Raw genomic sequence first — 16,268 nt, 5'->3', positions numbered from 1 at the left:
AGGAAGATAGGAGAGAAATAGAGAAAGATGTGGGTTCAGGTTTCAGACAAGGGGGAACTTTAGAGACAGTCTTACCCGATGGCTAGAGGAAGGGAGGGAAGCAGCAGAGGCAGCTGATCGAATTGTCTCAATCTTAGTGATAAAGAATTTCAATGAGCTCCTCACACTTGTTGTTGGAGGCGAGGATGGAGGAGACCGGGAGAGGGAGAGCCCTTCAAAAGGAACTAATTTTTGTTTGAGATATTAAAATAATTCATTAGAGATAAATAGAGATCAGACAATTCCAGTTTCTCAGGAACATGTTTTCCACTCTTGTTTCCCCAAATCTGTAAATCCCTGTCCCACACACTCTCCCTCCTCCCTGGGCTGAAATCCAAACCCATCGCACCATTTCTTTCCTCCACTCCCAGTTTTCTCCCTCCCTCTCCTCTATCTGGGTTCAGTTCTGCAGCTCCTGTCTGGAGACTGACAATAACATTGATAGGTCTTCACTGGGACGAGTTTTGTAATTCAGATTTAGTAACTGAATTGAAATTCTGTCAGTTGTTGTGGTGGGATTTGAACACAAGTCCACAGAGGATTAGTCTGTGCCGCTGGATTACTATTCCAGTGGCATTACTACAACATCACCATATATATCCCTATGTATATATATAATATACATCTGTCTCATATATATGAGATATATATATATTATGTATAAATAAATAAACTGAAATGATCAGAATGAGCATGGTCCAGGGTGATTAACGGCAGCATTACTTCTGCAGTCACTTGTGAACTCGTCCATGTGTCAGCAGGTTGGATAACTGAATGAATCTCTTCCCACACTCAGAGCAACTGAATGGCCTTTCCCCAGTGTGAACCCGCCGGTGTGTCAGCAGGGCAGCTGACTGAGTAAATCCCTTCCCACACACAGAACAGATGAATGGCCTTTCACCAGTGTGAACCCGCTGGTGTGTCAGCAGTTGAGATGACTGAGTGAATCCATTCCCACACAGGGAGCAGGTGAAAGGTCTCTCCCCCGTGTGACCTCGCTGGTGGACAGTGAGGGCAAACGATTGCCTGAACCTCTTTCCACAGACTGTGCAGCTGAATGGCTTCTCGTGTGTGTGAATTCGCTGGTGTGACTGGAGGATGAATAACGCAGTGAATCCCCTCCCACACACAGAGCACGAGAATGGCCTCTCGCCAGTGTGACTGCGTCGATGAGTTTCCAGCTCCGATGGGTAATTAAATTCCTTCTCACAGTCCCCACATTTCCACGGTTTCCCCATGGTGTGGCTGCGTTTGTGTCTGGACAGGCCGGATGAATGGCTGAAGCCTCGTCCACACGCAGAACACGTGTACGGTTTCTCGCTCGTGTGAGTGGTGCTATTTGGCTCCATGTTCAAATTCCGATGACAGTCAGGTGAGGATAAATCGAGCAATCTGTCGTATCATGAAATTAGGTTCAAAATTTCTGACTGCAAATCTCTCCATCAAATTTCTGTAAAATGGAACAGAAAACAAGTATGAAAAAACTGTAAAAAGACCTGTAAATCCCCGTCCCACACACTCTCCCTCCTCCCTGGGCTGAAAGCCAAACCCATCTCATCATCTCCACCATTTCTTTCCTCTACTCCCAGTTTTCTCTCTCCCTCTCCTCTGTCTGGATTCAGTTTTCCAGCTCCTGCAGACAGACAATAAAACCAAGGCCAATGATATTCAGATCCTGATGAATTGAATGACTCTGTCAAGTCTTGGGATGATGTTTGGTTTGGTTCCAGTCTGTAAATCCTCCTTTTCAATATACTGTCAAAAGTCATCACTGTCAATCCAGGATAGAAGTTCTGAACAGAGAATTATAGTTTTCTGGAAATTTTTTTCCTCTTTTGTGCCCCCAAATCTGTAAGTCCTCGTCCCACACATTCTCCCTCCTCCCTGGGCTGAAATCCAAACCCATCTCACCACCTCCACCATTTCTTTCCTCCACTCCCAGTTTTCTCCCTCCCTCTCCTCTGTCTGGGCTCAGTTTCAGGTTAAAGTCTAACAGGTTTATTTGGTAGCAAAAGCCACACCAAATAAACCTGTTGGACTTTAACCTGGTGTTGTTAAACTTCTTACTGTGTTTACCCCAGTCCAACGCCGGCATCTCCACATCATGGGTTCAGTTCTCCAGCTCCTGTCTGTAGACTGACAATAAAACCAATGGGTCTTATTAGGGGGTGTTGGGGTCTCCAGCGGGTGTTTGTGAATCCTCCCCGGGTTTCCTTCCTTCCCAGAGATCAGAGTCCTCATTGATTTGAGGCCAAAGTGTAACCTCTTATTTATTGTCCCCCTCCCCCATCCTCTGATGTGAACCATCCTCCAGTGGCTGAGCCAGGATGGGGCCGTTAACCTGGGCCTGTTCCCGGGAGGGAGGGAGAAGCCCCGCAGCTGCAAACCAGGGAGCTGACAATGATTCTGAAGGGTTTGCGGATCCACAAAGTGTTTCCAAATCCTCCCAGCCACCGCCTAACGCTGACTCCGCTTCTCCGGGACAAACAAGCGCCAAGGACAGCAATGACACTGCGCATGCTCCACGTCACAATGCCCGGGGACTGATTGACGGCAGCTCCGGGCCAATAGGAAGAGGGGGCGGTTCAGGAGGACCGAGCGGGAGCGGCTGGTCCTCCAACCAATCAGAGTGAATGAGGGGCGGGGCTGAGCCCGGGTCTCCCTCATTGGCTGAAACTCTGCATCATTGTGAAAGCTGCTTTGTGTCAAACTCCAGGAGGAAACTGGACCTTTCTGTTTGTGGCTTCAGACAGATGGAGCCCTGTGGGTGCGGAGCAAACAGATGGAGCCCTGTGGGTGCGGGGCAAACAGATGGAGCCCTGTGGGTGCGGGGCAAACAGATGGAGCCCTGTGGGTGCGGAGCAAACAGATGGAGCCCTGTGGGTGCGGAGCAAACAGATGGAGCCCTGTGGGTGCGGGGCAAACAGATGGAGCCCTGTGGGTGCGGAGCAAACAGATGGAGCCCTGTGGGTGCGGAGCAAACAGATGGAGCCCTGTGGGTGCGGAGCAAACAGATGGAGCCCTGTGGGTGCGGAGCAAACAGATGGAGCCCTGTGGGTGCGGAGCAAACAGATGGAGCCCTGTGGGTGCGGAGCAAACAGATGGAGCCCTGTGGGTGCGGAGCAAACAGATGGAGCCCTGTGGGTGCGGAGCAAACAGATGGAGCCCTGTGGGTGCGGAGCAAACAGATGGAGCCCTGTGGGTGCGGAGCAAACAGATGGAGCCCTGTGGGTGCGGAGCAAACAGATGGAGCCCTGTGGGTGCGGAGCAAACACATGGGGCGGCACGGTAGCACAGTGGGGCGGCACGGTAGCACAGTGGGGCGGCACGTTAGCACAGTGGTTAGCACTGCTGCTTCACAGCTCCCGGGTTCGATTCCCGGCTCGGGTCACTGTCTGTGTGGAGTTTGCACATTCTCCTCGTGTCTGCGTGGGTTTGCTCCGGGTGCTCCGGTCTCCTCCCACAGTCCAAAGATGTGCAGGTTAGGTTGATTGGCCAGGTTAAAAATTGCCCCTTAGAGTCCTGGGATGTGTAGGTTAGAGGGATTAGCGGGTAAATATGCGGGTGTAGGGCCTGGGTGGGATTGTGGTCGGTGCAGACTCGATGGGCCGAATGGCCTCCTTCTGCACTGTAGGGTTTCTATGGTTTCTATCAACATTTGTCACTGACATGGGTTCATTCAGCTCACACAGCAGGGATTATTTCAGGAAATTACACTTTATTCCGCACCCGATCCTTCCTTCTCCCCTATGTACAACATGAGTAGTATGTATTGTCTGTATAGCTCGCAAGAAACAATACTTTTCACTCTATAAATTCAATTCTATGTTTGCATTCAGACAGAGAAACGTTTTGAAACTACAAAAGGAAAAATACAGCTTGGCATGGCTCCTGCTCTGTCCAAGACCGCAATAAACTACAAAGGGTTGTGAACCCAGTCCATCACGCAAACCAGCCATTGACTCTGTCTATACTTCCCACTGCCTCAGAAAAGCAGTCAGCATAATCAAGGACCCCACACACCCCGGACATACCCTCTTTTACCTTCTTCCATCAGGAAAAAGATACAGAAAGATACTTGTACCAACCTACTCAAGAACAGCTTCTTCCCTGCTGCCATCAGACTTTTGAATGGATCTACCTTGTAGTAAGTTGATCTTTCTCTACACCCAAGCTATGACTGTAACACTACATTCTGCACTCTCTCCTTTCCTTCTCTATGTATAGCATGCTTTGTCTGTATAGCGCGCAAGAAACGATACCTTTTCGCTGTATACTAATACATGTGACAATAATAAATCAAATAAAATATTCTTGAGCCTTGAGATGGGGTATGTAGACAGAGGGAGGCCAGACAGGGAAGACCTAAATAATTCTAATAACTTTATTCAACTTTTCTCAATAGTAAACACACTTACAATAAATTAAGGATTTGCAAATGAATCAGGTTCTAGGAGATAATATTGAAGGTAAGATTAGAACCTGTAAACAAACATGAATAGATGAATGATCTGAAAGAATAGACAATGCTTGTTCACAACTCCAAACCACTGGCTAAAGAACCAAAGACAAAGGCATCACTAATTCTTTCAGAAAGACATGAACCATTCATGTAGACACCATGAGAAAAGGAATTGATATCACACAGACTCACTATTTACTTTTACAAGATGAATTAATGGTTTTGGTGTTTCAGTTTATAAAAACAGGAAATGTTGACATGTTACCATCGAGTTATCAAGACCTTATTAAAACCAAAAGGGTTAAATACACAAAAACTCAGGGTTCTTAACCAGGTCTACTTTCGACCAGACTAATCTGATTAGAATAATTTGTTCAAAACTCTGTCTGATGAATCCTCCTGTGAGTATCCAGTCATCTCATGGTCTTGGTCTGTAATGAGCTATGCAATAGATATAAAAACATTAAACCAAAGTCTCATTGTTTCCTAGTTTCTGAGCTCGTTTAAAGGGATGCAAATAATTCAGTAAAAACTGGGAGTGTGTTTAGCTTTTCGGAACAACACAGTACAACAATTTAAAATTAACCCCAGGATTTTTGAAAAGCCCTCTATTCACACAGCACACACACACAGCTTGTTGATGTGTTAGAAGTTTAAATGAGTAAGTTCCTTTCCACACATAGAGCAGGTGAACAGTCTCAGCCCAGTGTGAGAACTGCCTCTAGAAGACTGGACGAATGAGCAAATTCAATCTCCTGATGATAATGGATGCACAGCCTTTCCCCAGTGTGAACATCCTGGTGATTCATCAGTTCAGTTGATTCATGAATGCTTTCTCATTCACACAGTAAGTGAATGGCTGTGAAACAGCAGGCTGGATCACTGATTGAATCTCTTCCCATATCCTTTGCATAAGAACATTAGAAATAAGAACAGAAATAGGCCTTTGGCTCCGCCACGCAATAAGATCATGATTGCTCCGTTTGTGTTTTAAATTCCACATTCCCCTCTTAACCTTTGATTCTTGTGCCTATTGCAAATCTATTTCCTTATTCCCTTAAAAATATTCAGTGACCCCGCTTCCACTGCCCTTTGAAGCAGAGTTCCAAAAATGCACAACCCTCTCAGAGAAAAATAATTTTCCTCATTTCTGTCTTAAAATCTTGCAAAGTTCATGTTATCCTTCCAGCCTTTCTGAAAAGGCAGCCTTTTACTATTTTCATGATTTCCAATAATTGTATTAAAGCCAAGTATTAAGTTTATAAAAGTTATAAACTTGTGTTGCAGTTAGGGTAACAAGGGAGAGAGTAGGGCCTCTTAAGGATCAACAAGGTCATCTATGTGCGGATCCACAAGAGAAGGGCGAGATCCTAAATGAATATTTCTCATCAGTATTTACTGTTGAGAAAAGCATGGATGTTAGGGAACTTGGGGAAATAAATAGTGATGTCTTGAGGAGTGTACATATCACAGAGAAGGAGGTGCTGGAAGTCTTAATGTGCATCAAGGTAGATAAATCCCCGGGACCTGTTGAAGTGTATCCCAGGACATTGTGGGAGGCTAGGGAGGAAATTGCGGGTCCCTTAGCCAAGATACTTGAATCATCGATAGTCATGGGTAAGGTGCCTTTGTTTAAAAAGGGCTGCAGGGAAAAGCCTGGGAACTGCAGGCCAGTGAGCCTCACATCTGTGGTGGGTAAATTGTTGGAAGGTATTTTGAGAGACAGGATCTACAGGCATTTAGAGACGCAAGGACTGATTAGGGACAGTCAACATGGCTTTGTGAGTGGAAAATCATGTCTCACAAATTCAATTGAGTTTTTTGAAGGGGTAACAAAGAAGGTAGATAAGAACATAAGAACATAAGAAATAGGAGCAGGAGTAGGCCATCTAGCCCCTCGAGCCTGCCCCGCCATTCAATAAGATCATGGCTGATCTGACGTGGATCAGTACCACTTACCCGCCTGATCCCCATAACCCTTAATTCCCTTACCGATCAGGAATCCATCCATCCGCGCTTTAAACATATTCAGCGAGGTAGCCTCCACCACCTCAGTGGGCAGAGAATTCCAGAGATTCACCACCCTCTGGGAGAAGAAGTTCCTCCTCAACTCTGTCTTAAACCGACCCCCCTTTATTTTGAGGCTGTGTCCTCTAGTTTTAACTTCCTTACTAAGTGGAAAGAATCTCTCCGCCTCCACCCTATCCAGCCCCCGCATTATCTTATAAGTCTCCATAAGATCCCCCCTCATCCTTCTAAACTCCAACGAGTACAAACCCAATCTCCTCAGCCTCTCCTCATAATCCAAACCCCTCATCTCCGGTATCAACCTGGTGAACCTTCTCTGCACTCCCTCCAATGCCAATATATCCTTCCTCATATAAGGGGACCAATACTGCACACAGTATTCCAGCTGCGGCCTCACCAATGCCCTGTACAGGTGCATCAAGACATCCCTGCTTTTATATTCTATCCCCTTCGCAATATAGGCCAACATCCCATTTGCCTTCTTGATCACCTGTTGTACCTGCAGACTGGGCTTTTGCGTCTCATGCACAAGGACCCCCAGGTCCCTTTGCACGGTAGCATGTTTTAATTTGTTTCCATTGAGATAGTAATCCCATTTGTTATTATTTCCTCCAAAGTGTATAACCTCGCATTTCTCAACGTTATACTCCATTTGCCATATCCTCGCCCACTCACTCAGCCTGTCCAAATCTCTCTGCAGATCTTCTCCGTCCTCCACACGATTCACTTTTCCACTTATCTTTGTGTCGTCTGCAAACTTCGTTATCCTACACTCCGTCCCCTCCTCCAGATCATCTATATAAATGGTAAATAGTTGCGGCCCGAGTACCGATCCCTGCGGCACGCCACTAGTTACCTTCCTCCAACCGGAAAAACACCCATTTATTCCGACTCTTTGCTTCCTGTCGGATAGCCAGTCCCCAATCCACTTTAACACACTACCCCCAACTCCGTGTGCCCTAATCTTCTTCAGTAGCCTTTTATGGTTTACCTTATCAAACGCCTTTTGGAAATCCAAAAACACCGCATCCACCGGTTCTCCTCCATCAACCGCCCTCGTCACATCTTCATAAAAATCCAACATGTTCGTCAAGCACGACTTTCCCCTCATGAATCCATGCTGCGTCTGATTGATCGAACCATTTCTATCCAGATGCCCTGCTATCTCCTCTTTAATAATGGATTCCAGCATTTTCCCTACTACAGACGTTAAGCTGACCAGCCTATTGTTACCCGCCTTTTGTCTCCTTCCTTTTTTAAACAGCGGCGTAACATTAGCCGTTTTCCAATCAACCGGCACTACCCCAGAATGCAACGAGTTTTGATAAATAATCACTAACGCATCCACTATTACCTCTGACATTTCTTTCAATACCCTGGGATGCATTCCATCCGGACCCGGGGACTTATCCACCTTCAGTCCCATTAGTCTACCCAGCACTGCCTCTCTGGTAACATTAATTGTATTAAGTATTTCTCCTGCTGCCAACCCTCTATCGTTAATGAAGGCAGTGCAGTTGATGTTGTCTACATGGACTTTAGCAAGGCCTTTGACAAGGTACCGCATGGTAGGTTGTTGCATAAAGTTAAATCTCATGGGATCCAGGGTGAGGTATCTAAATGGATACAAAATTGGCTTCTATGGTTGTAGAGAGTTGTTTTTCAAACTGGAGGCCTGTGACCAGTGGTGTGCCTCAGGGATCAGTGCTGGGCCCACTGTTATTTGTCATTTATATTAATGATTTGGATGAGAATATAGGGGACATGGTTAGTAAGTTTGCAGATGACACCAAGATTGGTGGCATAGTGGACAGTGAAGAAAGTTATCTCCAATTGTAATGGGATCTTGATCAATTGGGCCAGTGGGCTGACGAATGGCAGATGGAGTTTAATTTAGACAAATGCGAGGTGATGCATTTTGGTAGATTGAACCAGGGCAAGGCTTACTCAGTTAATGGTAGGGTGTTGGGGAGAATTACAGAACAAAGAGATCTAGGGGTACATGTTCATAGCTCCTTGAAAGTGGAGTCACAGGTGGACAGAGTGGTGAAGAAGGCATTTGGCATGCTTGGTTTCATTGGTCAGAACATTGAATACAGGAGTTGGGACATCACGGAACATTGAATACAGGAGTTGGGCGGCACGGTAGCACAGTGGGGGCGGCACGGTAGCACAGTGGGGGCGGCACGGTAGCACAGTGGTTAGCACTGCTGCTTCACAGCTCCAGGGTCCCGGGTTCGATTCCCGGCTCGGGTCACTGTCTGTGTGGAGTTTGCACATTCTCCTCGTGTCTGCGTGGGTTTCCTCCGGGTGCTCTGGTTTCCTCCCACAGTCCAAAGATGTGCGGGTTAGGTTGATTGGCCAGGTTAAAAATTGTCCCTTAGAGTCCTGGGATGCATAGGTTAGAGGGATTAGCGGGTAAAATATGTGGGGGGAGGGCCTGGGTGGGATTGTGGTCGGTGCAGACTCGATGGGCCGAATGGCCTCCTTCTGCACTGTAGGGTTTCTAATCTTCTAATCTTGTTGAAGTTGTACAAGACATTGGTAAGGTCACACTTGGAATACTGTGTGCAATTCTGGTCACCCTATTATAGAAAGGATATTATTAAACTTGAAAGAGTGCAGAAAAGATTTACTAGGATGCTACTGGGACTTGATGGATTGAGTTATAAGGAGAGGCTGAATAGACTGGGACTTTTCTCTCTGGAGCATAGGAGGCTGAGGGGTGACCTTATAGAGGTCTATAAAATAATGAGGGGCATAGACAAGGTAGATAGTCAATATCTTTTCCCAAAGGTAGGGGAGTCTAAAACTAGAGGGCATAGGTTTATGGTGAGAGGGGAGAGATACAAAAGTGTCCAGAGGGACAATTTTTTCACACAGAGGGTGGTGAGTGTCTGGAACAAGCTGCCAGAGATAGTAGTAGAGACGGGTACAATTTTATCTTTAAAAAAACATTTAGATAGTTACATGGGTACGATGGGTATAGAGGGATATGGGCCAAATGCGGGAAACTGGGATTAGCTTTGGGGTTTTAAAAAAAAAAGGCGGCATGGACAAGTTGGGCCATAGGGCCTGTTTCCATGCTGTAAGCCTCTATGTCTCTATGATATTACCAGCCTTACCAATACATCTGTTAATGAATTATTTATTTTTAAATTATTCCACAAGTAAGGATGCATATTTAACTAATCTACTGGGTTTCCAATAATGCTGGAATGGGTTTAATTTTTTAAATGATTTCTGCCAATTTAGCACAAACTGCTAAACAACTTATGAATTCAGATGACAAAATGACAGTCAAACAGTTCTGAGGAGAGACTGGATAGGCTGGGTTTGTTTTTCTTGGAACAGAGAAGGTTGCGGGTGTATTTGACAAGAGTTTATTCATTTATTTATTAGTTCATTTACTTATTAGTCACAAATAGGCTGATATTAACACTGAAATGAAGTTACTGTGAAATTTCCCCAGTAGCCACATTGTAGTGCGTGTTCAGGTCAATGCACCTAACCAGCACGAGTTTCAGAATGTGGGAGGAAAACGGAGCACCCGGAGGAAACCCATGCAGAGAACGTGCAAAATCCACACAGAGAGTGACCCAAGCCGGGAATCGAACCCGGATCTCTGGCACTATGAAGCAGCAATGCTAACCACTGTGCCACCGTGCCGCCCAATATTATGAGAGGTGGATAGATTGTAAGAATCATTTCTCCATTGCAGAGGTGTCTAAGAGAGTTATAGAACAAAGAGATCTAGGAAGATAGGTTAATAGCTCCTTGAAAGTGGAGTCACAGGTGGATGGGGAGGTGAAGGCGGCATTCGGCATGCTTGGTTTCATCAGTCAGAACATTGAATTCAGGAGTCGGGACTTCTTGTTGAAGTTGTACAAGACATTGGTAAGGCCACACTTGGAATACTGTGTACAGTTCTGGTCACCCTATTATAGAAAGGATATTATTAAACTATAAAGAATGCAGAAAAGGTTTACTAGGTTGCTACCGGAACTTGATGGTTTGAGTTATAAGTAGAGGCTGCATAGACTGGGACTTTCTTCGCTGGAGTGTTGGAGGCTTACTGGTGATCTTATAGAGATCGATAAAATAATGAGGGGCATAGATCAGCTAGATGATCAATACTGTTTCCCAAAGGTAGGGGAGTCTAAAACTAGAGGGCATAGGTTTAAGGTGAGAAGGGAGAGATACAAAAGGGTCCAGAGGGGCAATTTTTTCACTGATGGTGGTGAGTGTCTGGAATGAGCTGCCAGAGGTATTCGTAGAGGAGGTACAATTTTGTCCTTTAAAAAGCATTTAGACAGTTACATTGGTAAGAATGATATAGAGAGATATGGAGGCAATTGGGATTAGCTTAATGGTAAAAACAGGGGGAATGGACAAATTGGGCCGAAGGGCCTGTTTCCATGATGTAAACCTCTATGACTCTCTAATAGAGAGCATAGATTTAACTTGAGGAGTAAGTGGTTTAGAGGGGATCTGAGGAAACATTTTTTCACCCAGAGTGTGGTGGAAGCAGGTACTCTCAGAAAACCTAAAAAGCATCTTTATGAGCACACAAATCACCAAGGCATAGTAGCCTATGGACCAAATGCTGGTAAATGGGATTAGTATAGATTGGTACTTGATGGTCGGTATAGACATGGTGAGCTGAAAGGCCTGTTTCTGTGCTGCAGGACTCTAAAATCAGATGCCAATGGACATGGATCAATTGTGCATAGGATTTACAGAAAAATCCAAGACACAGTATTTACTTGTGATTTCGCTGGTGTGTCCGCAGGTTGGATGAGGTAATGAATCCTTTCCCACACTTGCTGCAGGTGAACGGCCTCTCCCCAGTATGAATTCGCTGGTGTGTCAGTAGTGTGGAGGACTGAGCAAATCCCTTCCCACATTCGGTGCAAGTGTACGGTCTCTCCCCGGTGTGAACTCGCTGGTGTATTAGCAGTGTAGCTAACTGAGTGAATCCTTTCCCACACACAGGGCAGGTGAATGGTTTCTCCCCAGTGTGAATTCGTTGGTGTGCAGCGAGTTGTTCTGATCCCCTGAACCCAGTCCCGCAGTAAGAGCACCTGAACGGTCTCTCATCAGTGTGAACTCGTTGATGGCGCATCAGTTCTGCAGAACTTTTATAGCACTTGTCGCAGTCTGGGCATTTGAAAGGTCTCTCAAAAGTGTGAACTCGCTGGTGTTTGAGAAGGGTGGATAAATCAGTGAATCCCTTCCCACACTTGGTGCAGGTGAACGGCCTCTCCCTGGTGTGAACTCGCTCATGTGTCCGCAGGGTGGATGACTGAGTGAATCCCTTCCCACAAACAAAGCAGGTAAATGGTCGCTCCCCGGTGTGAATTCGCTGGTGTTCAGCGAGTTGTTCTGATCCCCTGAACCCGATCCCACAGTGGGAGCATCTGAATGGTCTCTCGTCAGTGTGAACTCGTTGATGGCGCACCAGTTTTGCAGAAACTTTGTAGTCCTTCCCACAGTCTGAGCATTTAAATGGTCTCTCATCCGTGTGAATTTGCTGGTGTTGCAGCAGCCCTGACGATCGAGTGAATCCCTTCCCACACTGGGAGCAAGTGAACGGCCGCTCCCCAGTGTGAATTCGCTGGTGTGTCAGCAGCCCTGACAATCGAGTGAATCCCTTCCCACACTCAGGGCAGGTAACCAGCCTTTCCTCAGCCTGACCGCGCTGATGAGTTGCCAGCTCAGATGGGGATCTGAATTCTTCCTCACAGTCCCCACATTTGCATGGTTTCTCTCCAGTGTGAACGGTGCTTTTTCTTTCCATGTTCAAAATTCACCTAAATTCAGGTTGCAATAAATTGGAAGATTCTGTCTGATCTTGATGTGATGTTTGTTTCCCAACTGCAAAGCCATAAAATTGATTTAAAACAGAAAAAAGGGAGTGAGACAGAACTCACAAGAACACAAAGGCAGGTTGTGAAATAGAGCTGAATGAACCTGGTAATTTGTGGGGTTGATATGATTTCTATGATACTAGGAAAAAGAGACCATGTAAACTGCTGGCTTATTGCAAAAAACCCAACTGATGTCCTTCAGGGAAGGGAACCTGCCGCCTGGTCTCGGTCTACACAAGACTTTGGCCTCTATAAGAACATGAGAAATAGGAGCAGGAAAAAACCATAAGGCCCATCAATACATGTACACTGCTGCCCAATGCCCCCTATAAAGATGGAGGCCGCACATGCCGCTCATTGCCCCTCATCAAGGTGGCGGCCGCGCACCCCATTGTTCACTAAAGATGGCGGCTGAAAAATCGGTCCCAACGCAGGGCCTCGAGATTATTATTTGTGGTTTCAAGCCTAAACCCGTTTTTTATGAACTTCCCCTTCCTACACGAGGTATTTATGAAGCCCCCCCTCTCACCCACCAGCCCCATTTGACCTGACTCACCCGCCGTCTCCAATCAGTTTCTGTTCTCCCTGCGACTCCGACACCACCCCATCTGACCACTGCCAACACCCCGCACTGCGCATGCGCCAATCAGAGCAGCACTGCGCCGGCGCAGTGACCTTCTGTCCTGAAGATTGGGCTTATTCACCCTCCCTCTGCTCTCTGGGTACCACCGTTGTTAATGGATATTTTCTGCCACAATTGTGACGGAGTCATTGATATCCAACAATTAAGTCAGCGACATAGCATCAAAGTACGTGGGATCTGCTTCATAGTTGCATTTTGGATTTTATTAAAAGCCAAAAAAATCCTAAATGTCAATGTGAAGTTAATGGAATCTCAGCAGGTGGTGTGAACGGATGTCTTTTTTTCTCTCAAAGAGAACATTTTAACAGTTCCTGAGCGAAAGAATGCACTGAGTGTATATCAACAGCTTTGAACTTTTAGAGCTCAAATGTTAACGGTTGGAAAAACTAAATAGACCCCTTTGCGAGGTGATGTATCTGAATGGTCTCCCCGAGCGATTATTGCAAGGTGATGTATCTGAATGGTCTCCCCGAGCGATTATTGCAAGGTGGTGTATCTGAATGGTCTCCCCGAGCGATTATTGCAAGGTGATGTATCTCAATGGTCTCCCCGAGCGATTATTGCAAGGTGATGTATCTGAATGGTCTCCCCGAGCGATTATTGCAAGGTGATGTATCTGAATGGTCTCCCCGAGCGATTATTGCAAGGTGATGTATCTCAATGGTCTCCCCGAGAGATTATTGTTTTCATGTCAGTAAATGGGATGATCAAGTTTTATTTTATTTATTCGTGGGATATGGGTGTTGCTAACTCACCAGCATTTATTGTCCAACCCTAGTTGTCCTTGAACTGAGTGGCTTGCTAGGCCATTTTAGAGGACCCTCTGTGGCTCTGGAGGCCAGACCAGGTAAGGACGGCAGATTTCCTTCCCTAAAGAATATTAGTGAACCAGATGTATTTTTGCGATAATTGGCAATGGTTTCATGGTTATCAGTAGATTCTTAATTCCAGATATTTTTATTGAATTCAAATTCCACCATCTGCCGTGACAGGATTCCTGAGAGAACATTTGATTTGATTTGATTTTGATTTATTATTGTCACATGTATTAGTATACAGTGAAAAGTATTGTTTCTTGTGCGCCATTCAGACAAAGTGTACCGTTCATAAAGAGGGAAATGAGAGAGTGCAGAATGTAGTATCATAGTCATAGCTAGGGTGTAGAGAAAAATCAACTAGGTCCATTCAAAAGTCTGATGGCAGCAGGGAAGAAGCTGTTCTTGAGTCAGTTCGTACGTGACCTCAGACTTTTGTATCATTTTCCCGATGGAACAAGGTGTAAGAGAGTATGTCCGAGGTGCGTGGGGTTCTTAATTATGCTGGCTACTTTGTCGAGGCAGTGGGAAGTATTGACAGAGTCAATGGATGGGAGGCTGGCTTGTGTGATGGATTGGGCTACATTCACGACCTTTTGTAGTTTCTTGCAGTCTTGCTCAGAGCAGGAGCTGTACAAAGTTGTGCTATAACCAGAAAAGATGCTTTCTATGTTGCATCTGTAAATGTTGGCAAGAGTCGTAGCTATAATTGTAACACTACATTCTGCACCCTCATGGCACAAATCAATTCCAGCTTCCCGGATGCCTGGATCCACTACAGTTTGCCTACCGCCGCGAGAGGTCCACAGCAGACGCCATCTCCCTGGCCCTGCACTCAACGCTGTATCACCAACATAATGAAGACACTTATGGCAGACTCCTATTTATTGACTACAGCTCAGCCTTCAACACCATTATACCGACAAAACCCATCTCCAAAAACCGTGACCTGGGCCTCGCACCTCCCTCTGTGACTGGATCCTGAACTTCCTAACCCACAGACCACAATCAGTATGGATAGGCAACAACACCTCCTGCACGATCATCCTCAACACCGGTGCCCCACAAGGCTGTGATCTCAGCCCCCTACTATACTCCTTATACACCTATGAGTGTGCGACCAAATTCCCCTCCAACTCCTTCTCAAGTTTGCTGATGACAGCACCGTAGTGGGTCGGATCTCAAACAATGATGAGACAGAGTACAGGAAAGAGATAGAGAATCTGGTGAACAGGTGCGGCGACAATAATCTCTCCCTCAATGTCAACAAACGAAGGAGATTGTCATCAACTTCAGGAAGCATAAAGGAGAACATGCCCCTGTCTACATCAATGGGAATGAGGTAGAAAGGATCGAGAGCTTCAAGTTTTTAGGTGTCCAGATCACCAACAACCTATTCTGGTCCCCCTATGCCGACACTATAGTTAAGAAAGCCCACCAACGCCTCTACTTACTCAGAAGACTAAGGAATTTTGGCATGTCAGCTATGACTCTCACCAACTTTTACAGGTGCACCATAGAAAGCATTCTTTCTGGTTGTATCACAGCTTGGTATGGCTCCTGCTCTGCCCAAGACTGCAAGAAATTACAAAAGGTTGTGAATGTAGCCCAATCCATCATGGACACCAGCCTTCCATTCATTGACTCTGTCTACACTTCCGCTGCTTCGGCAAAGCAATCAGCATAATAAAGGACCCCACACACCCAGGACATTCTCTCTTCTACCTTCTTCCGTTGGGAAGAAGATACAAAGGTCTGAGGTCACGTACCAACTGACTCAAGAACAGTTTCTTCCCTGTTGCCATCAGACTTTTGAATGGACCTACCTTGCATTAAGCTGATCGTTCTCTGCACCCTAGCTATGACTGTAACACTACATTCTGCACTGTCTCATTTCCTTATCTATGAACGGTATGCTCTGTCTGTATAGTGCACAAGAAACAATACTTTTCACTGTATGCTAATACATGTGACAATAATAAATCAAATCAAATCAAATCTCCTTTCCTTCTGGACAGTATACTTTGTATAGTGCACAGGAAACAATGCTTTTCACTCATACTAATACTTGTCACAATAATAAATCAAATCAAATCAAATCAACTGAAAACCTGGAGAACTTTCATGCTCCTTAAACCCTCTTCACCATGAGGTGAATCTGCGTAACATCTTGAATCTGATCCACATACTGTCGAGTGTAACCAGTATGTAATGGAATTATTAGATAAGGTTCAACAGGTGAGGGTTTTGTCCCCTGGAGTTTAGGAGGGTAAGAAGGGACTTGATTGAAACATGTAAGATCCTGAGTGGTCTTGGCAAGGCAGATGTGGAGTGTATGTTTCCTCAAATGGGAGAATCTAGAGCTAGGGGTCACTGCTTAAAATAAGGGTTGTTCATTTAAGACAGAGATG

At 45.6% G+C, this 16,268-nt stretch overlaps 2 protein-coding genes across 2 annotated transcripts in view; one reads left to right on the top strand and one right to left on the bottom strand.

Moving 5' to 3' along the window:
• Window positions 1-16,268, top strand: part of LOC144480702 (uncharacterized) — a 130,067-nt gene that overhangs the window by 41,819 nt on the left and 71,980 nt on the right. The gene's annotated exons all lie outside the window — the stretch shown is intronic.
• LOC144480962 (uncharacterized) lies at window positions 9,713-13,032 on the bottom strand. The gene is made up of 2 exons (XM_078200580.1): window positions 12,956-13,032; window positions 9,713-12,406 (listed from the first exon to the last, which is right to left on the bottom strand). Exon 2 carries the CDS (start codon window positions 12,327-12,329, stop codon window positions 11,292-11,294), a length of 1,038 nt encoding a protein of 345 aa, XP_078056706.1. The 5' UTR covers window positions 12,330-12,406; window positions 12,956-13,032; the 3' UTR covers window positions 9,713-11,291.

The sequence above is a fragment of the Mustelus asterias genome, chromosome 30, assembly GCF_964213995.1.
Source record: "Mustelus asterias chromosome 30, sMusAst1.hap1.1, whole genome shotgun sequence".
Taxonomy (NCBI): domain Eukaryota; kingdom Metazoa; phylum Chordata; class Chondrichthyes; order Carcharhiniformes; family Triakidae; genus Mustelus; species Mustelus asterias.
This window is presented reverse-complemented; position numbering and strand designations above follow the sequence as displayed.

Excerpts from the sequence above, each read along its gene's own strand:
- LOC144480962 (XM_078200580.1), bottom strand. The coding sequence starts at position 12,329 with ATGGAAAGAAAAAGCACCGTTCACACTGGAGAGAAACCATGCAAATGT.